Here is a 6,000-nt window from a genome sequence, read left to right on the forward strand (position 1 = left end):
ACATGACTCCAAAAAACATACATTACAGAAAAATACACCAAGCAAAAAAAAATAAAAATGAGTATAAAAAACAACAAACACATTTATCATGCACATGTCCCATAGAATTAAACCAGGAAAATTGCACCCACAATTTGCACCCGCAATTATACCCCTTATGCTCCCACATGAATGCATACTTCCGACGGGCACTGTACTAGTTTTACTAAAAGTGACAGAGAATCAGAGATGAGCCTCAGGCTAGGTCCTCATTGTGAGACAATCACAGAGTGATAAAAAAATATATAACCACTCTTCTGTTTGTGGTTTTGTGTTTCATACTTGTCAGCTTTGGATATGTAGAACTAACACACTGGTGTTATTTTCATGCCAACCATCTGTTTCTGGCTTGTTCCATTCTTTTATAATCAGACATTGAATTGAGCAAGTTTTACACAAATCTTCAGTTTCAGAGCAAAAAGTTGAGAAAAAGTTTTGTAAAAAAAAAAAAAAAACCCTGTCAGTGACTTTAAAGTTTTGTTTTTTTGCTTTAGTGACAACTCTAACATCTGAACATTGTTTCCTTATATAAAACATAAAAAAAAACACTGAGACTGGGCTCTTGTTGGCAAAATTATTATTATTTTGCTGTCTGTCAAAGTTGAATGGATTTCTTACTGTATTATGGCGTTCCTCCAACTTTCCCTCCCGTCAGTCTGCACACAGACGTAACTTCCTCTTCCTCCCGACACGCAGCAATGACCCGTTTAGCCCGGTTAGTTGATGGTTTTATCTCACGATCACAACATTATCAATAATCCACTCAGGTCCACACATGTTCTGTGTTAGTATGTGGTGCTGTGAGCTGCTGGATACTTCACAATATCACTTTGTAGCGCCATATTCTCACTCGTTCCTGTTTCTCCTCCCCAGGTAATGGTAGCATCAGTAGCTAATCGCTCATCAAAAGGTGTACTGCTGTCATCGTCAGGCCACAGTTGGTCACTACATCACCCCACAGCTTAGATATTGATGAGGGACCTCCGCCAGGGTGTTTTCTAAACCCCGTGAAAAAACGCAAATGACGAGTTTCTCGTCAATGGAGCATTTGGATTTGAAATGACGAGATATCTCGTCGGGGGCACTGAGTTAAAGGGTAATATCATGTTTTTTTCCAGGCACATAGAACCATTTTATAGCATACTCAAACAACTATGCTACCCAAAAAAAGAAAGAAAAAAGTTAAAATAAATTTCCCTCTGTTCATGATGCTTCCATTCTGACTCTGTCTCTTTAAGAAAGTCCTAGCTTGTCTTACACACCCTCGAACAGTCCACTCCCCCTTCAAACAAAGAATATTATATTATAAAATTGTACAGTGTAAGCTTGCTACAATATATTACAATGGTTATCAAAGTGAGGAACACAATGCTTGCTGGCGAGAGATTTAAAGATTACTCAAATACGTAAATCAACACTGAAGGTATGTTTTTCAGGAGTGAATGTCACACTAACATGATATAAAGCTTGAAAACGTGATTTTTACACGATAGCCTCCTTTAAGAATCAACATTAGCAATGCAATGACTGAAAATCACATTATACATATTGCGTTGATAATATGTATCTTATATCTAACAATATCTAACTTATAAAATAAGTTAGAACAGTCAGGTCTGTCATACAAAGAAAAAGCAGGAAGTCCTAGAAGAGCCCTGATCTGAATGTTAGTAGATCTGTGCTATATTCGCAAAGAGGGAGAGCATTTATTTGTGATCACCCATCATTCACTGATGCTTTTCATTTCTGAAAACAATGTTTTTCAATGTAATTATACAACTTATAGATGAACGATAAAGTCATTAAGCGATTAACTGAAATGTGTGTGGGATTCACAGGAATTGAAAATGTGACCGATTCCACCTGGCAGAGGAGACATTTGTTTTATTATTTAATGTAGGGCTGAGAATCAACCATCATTACACAGTGACTCAGCATTTACTCAGATTTAGACTGATCTGAAAGACCTGAATGGCTAAAGTTTTTATGAAGGAGGAAAAAAAATGTTGCGAAATGTATTGAATTTCCTCCTTTACTCAATTGCTTTTTACTCTGGTATGTGAGTTATCCCCAACTTTCTAGAGTGTCATAGAGAGCGCATTAGCTATTCAAATGCACGGATGTGAGAAAAATATCTAAAATTAATATAACATTTGTAATTGAAGTCAGGAAATGGGAAATTACAACTAACAAAATTAACTGTTTATTCTTGTAAACTGCTCACACATGGACGATGCTTCAATACAATGTCAAAGCTCTGCTTCTCAGAGACTAACTGCTGATTGGCTCAGTATGATCACAACTGCATTGTAAATGTAATCCTGTTCTCTCTGTCCTCCAGAGGTTTTCCACCAAGTCAGACGTTTGGAGTTATGGAATCCTACTCTGGGAGATTTACTCCTTTGGCCGTGTACCTTACCCAAGAATTGTAAGTACTTGCAGAGGATTTCTGTTACGATAAAGTTAGAGATGCTAAGGCATTTATTTTGTTATTTTGGTCTTAATAAGGTCAGATATTAGTAGCTAAACTGTAAGAACAAGAATAAAATGTGTCTCACTACCAAACACTATCATTGGTTGGATTATTGGATGCGAGTGTGTTTGAGGTGTAAATTTGGTATGAAGTTGTCCCTTTGTTTGTGTCTCCTGCAGCCGTTAAAAGAGGTGGTGCCTCGGGTAGAGAAGGGGTACAAGATGGACGCCCCTGACGGCTGCCCGCCGGTAGTGTACGACCTGATGAAGCAGTGCTGGACCCTGGACTCCGTAGTGCGGCCCTCCTTCCGCATGCTGAGAGAAAAGCTGCAACATATCAGAGCCAAGGAGCTCTACCTGTGAACAGGAGGGGAGAGGGGGCACGAGGAGGAGTTCTCCCACCCTCGGACTGTTCTCCCTGTTTGTGTTGTATAGCTTTCACCTGACAGGTTCCTGCTCATCGTCAGGCCACAGTGACTTTTCCACCTGCCACTGCTCAGTCACTCTCTACTTCTCCACCTCCTTTGTCTTTGCTCCTTTTCTCTCCTCTCTCTTCTAAACATGACATAACCTGGATGGGAGGCTGGCCTTTTCCCTCCATGTTTGTCAGGTGCTTTTCTTCTCTCCCCCTAAACAGCCTTTTGTTGTTGATCATTCCTGCATCTCCTCACCATCCCCTGGCTCTGCATGTTCCTCAGCTCCACCAACATTCCACCATCAGTCAGCCCTGTCACAATGTCAGTTGTGGGGCCTTCGCTCTGTGCCAAAGTGCCTCCAGTCTTTAGAGCTTCATGCCAACATCTCACTAACATATTTTTATAAATAGGACATTTGTAGTTAGACTTTTTTTTTTTAAATGCTTTGTTTTATTTTGTTTTCAGGGAGGTTATTAAACCATTTTTTGTACAAAGCTACCATCTCCCTCATCTCCATTCTCCCATCATCAGTCAGGATGTTTGCTTTTTGTTTGTTTAATTTGGTGACTGTAAAGAGCGCGGAGACGGGACAAATGGAGAAGAGGGTTTGTCTGTGCATGGTTACAGGAGAAGACTGGGTAGAGGCCGTTCACACATGGTTGGTTCATCATTCATGGACTTGTTTTTTAATATCAAAATATATTTAACGGATTTTAAAAAGAACAAGGAGATAGGAACTGGGACTGAGAGTTTAACAAGGATATTTACAAACCTGCAGTGTCCACTTTAGGGACATTCAGTGTCTGGACGCTGGGGTTGGGGTGGTGCATGCTGTGTGAGAGGATCTGGTTCAACTGTCAGTGCTTTCAATGTTCATTGTTTTATGCTATCATGATTATGAATAAATCATTCCGTCTAAACAGAGCAAAAAGTCCTGCTATGGTCTTTACTCCCCTGTGAGTTTAACACATCCCTCCACCATAACTTAACAGGAATCACCTCATCCCAACATCAGCACAATTCTGCACTTTAACAGGTGGTGGCAGTAGTGCACTCAAGTTGAAAGTCAATATTGACACTATTGTAGGCCTGTAAACAAGGTTCCAAGTGCGAGAGGATGACTTTTGGTGTTTATATGGTTCTAGTTTAGGATTTTGGGGATGGCTGCAGATTGGCAGACAGGCTACCAAAGAACAGTCTTAAATATAAAAGATATTGTTTTCATACACCCACGCTCTGTTAGCTCATTTTCTAATAGGACCATTATGCTTACATATTTGCTTGTTGGCCACTTATTTAAAGCATAGGGATGTGACTCAGTGAAGTGAAGAGAAACCAGATCAGCTGAAAAATAATTTCAGATATTAACTCGATGGATCATCTCCACACAGACTAGAAACCTGTGACTAGATTTTTAATGTGTGAAATAAGACGTAAAAAATAAATGGATACGTTTAGGAATTCGATTCCAACATTTATACAAGTAGGGGCGCACGGTGGCTTAGTGGTTAGCACGTCCGCCTCACAGCAAGAAGGTCCTGGGTCCTGGGGTGGACTTGGGTCCTTTCTGTGTGGAGTTTGCATGTTCTCCCCATGCTGCGTGGGTTTCCTCCGGGTACTCCGGCTTCCTCCCACCATCCAAAAAAAACATGGCTAAGGTTGATTGGAGTCTCTAAATTGCCCATAGGAGTGAATGAGAGAGTGAATGGTTGTCTGTGTCTGTTGCCCTGTGATGGACTGGCGCCCTGTCCAGGGTGTACCCCCGCCCAGCGCCCTATGAGAGCTGGAGATTGGCACCGGCAGACCCACACGACCCTGTTAAACGGGAATAAGCGGGTATGAAAATGGATGAATGGATGGCATTTATACAAGTACCCTGTTCAAAATGTTCAAGGACCCTTAAGGGTGCACATATCCATGGTTGGGAACCACTGCTATAATTCATAGAGATCAGAAGGTATTAAGGCATTTTATTGAATTGTAAGCATAGTGAATTATTTGTCATATACACTACCGGTCAAAAGTTTTAGAACACCCTAATTTTTCCAGTTATTTTTTGCAATTGAAGTTATGCAAGTCCAATGAATAGCTTGAAATGGTACAAAGGTAAGTACTGAACAGCCAGAGGTTAAAAAAATGGGTTGGTTACCCAAAAGTAAAAAATAATGTACATTTCAAAATGATACAAATAGGCCTTTTTCAGAGAACAGGAAGTGGGTTAACAATTTAAAGCTGTTCTGCAGTTATGAAGGTTGAATCAGCCTTGAAAGCTGGTGCTACTGATTCCTACAGGTGTTTCAACTTTTCTTGGTTACTTCCACCTTCTCTGTCTGCATAAAAGCAGTGTTGGAACACACTGTGGTACCAGACCCTCATGAGCATCAGGTGAACAGTATTGTTCATGGATTCCATCATTTCTTTTTCAACTCAAATTGCTTATTTGTTCTGTTATCATTTCAGTGCAATGACAATAAACTGAATAATTTTCAATAAAAAAAACTGGAAGAAGTGTGGTGTTCTAAAACTTTTGACCAGTAGTGTATATTTTACACTAAGGAAATTGTACAATAGAAGTGGCTGATAATTTATGTCAACATCTCAGTGGTTTATTCCCAAATCTGTTTCTAACCCATTTGTTTAAATGGACATCACAGTTACAGTATACACTCCAAATAAAATGAAGACAAGTTGATTTCCCCTTTTTGTGTCCCCTGTATCCTCCCTGAACTCCAACTGATAAAAGCCCATGTTTAACTTAATATATCAGAATGAACTGTACTTTATTTTTTTTGCGCGTGAAATGTCAGAGGAAAACGTTAGATCATTTTACTAATTTGTCATGTTTTGCCACCAACTTCAATTTTTGAATTGAGGAAAGACAAAAATATCTAATTTAGACAATTGTTTTATCTAGTTTGACATTGGATACTATTTATTCCATTATTTAAATCCTGTTTAGACCCAAACCATAAGAATCCAGTCAGACATCTCTGAACGGCATTTCACCATCTTGTATTTTCTGTGGCAGCTGTTGTTTGAATTTTTTTTTTTCCACATGAATCCAATGAATTTC

General features: G+C 39.5%; 1 protein-coding gene across 2 annotated transcripts in view; it reads left to right on the forward strand.

Annotated features, from left to right (window-relative positions):
- Positions 1-3,422, forward strand: part of cskl (c-src tyrosine kinase-like) — a 93,797-nt gene extending 90,375 nt beyond the window's left edge. For both annotated transcript variants that reach the window (XM_028434337.1, XM_028434347.1), the window contains exons 12-13: positions 2,381-2,467; positions 2,692-3,422. In XM_028434337.1, the coding sequence (XP_028290138.1) occupies positions 2,381-2,467; positions 2,692-2,874 (270 nt within the window). In that variant the 3' untranslated portion in view covers positions 2,875-3,422. The remainder of the gene's footprint in view (positions 1-2,380; positions 2,468-2,691) is intronic.
- The last annotated feature ends 2,578 nt before the right edge of the window (positions 3,423-6,000 follow it).

The sequence above is a fragment of the Gouania willdenowi genome, chromosome 3, assembly GCF_900634775.1.
Source record: "Gouania willdenowi chromosome 3, fGouWil2.1, whole genome shotgun sequence".
In the NCBI taxonomy this organism is placed as follows: domain Eukaryota; kingdom Metazoa; phylum Chordata; class Actinopteri; order Blenniiformes; family Gobiesocidae; genus Gouania; species Gouania willdenowi.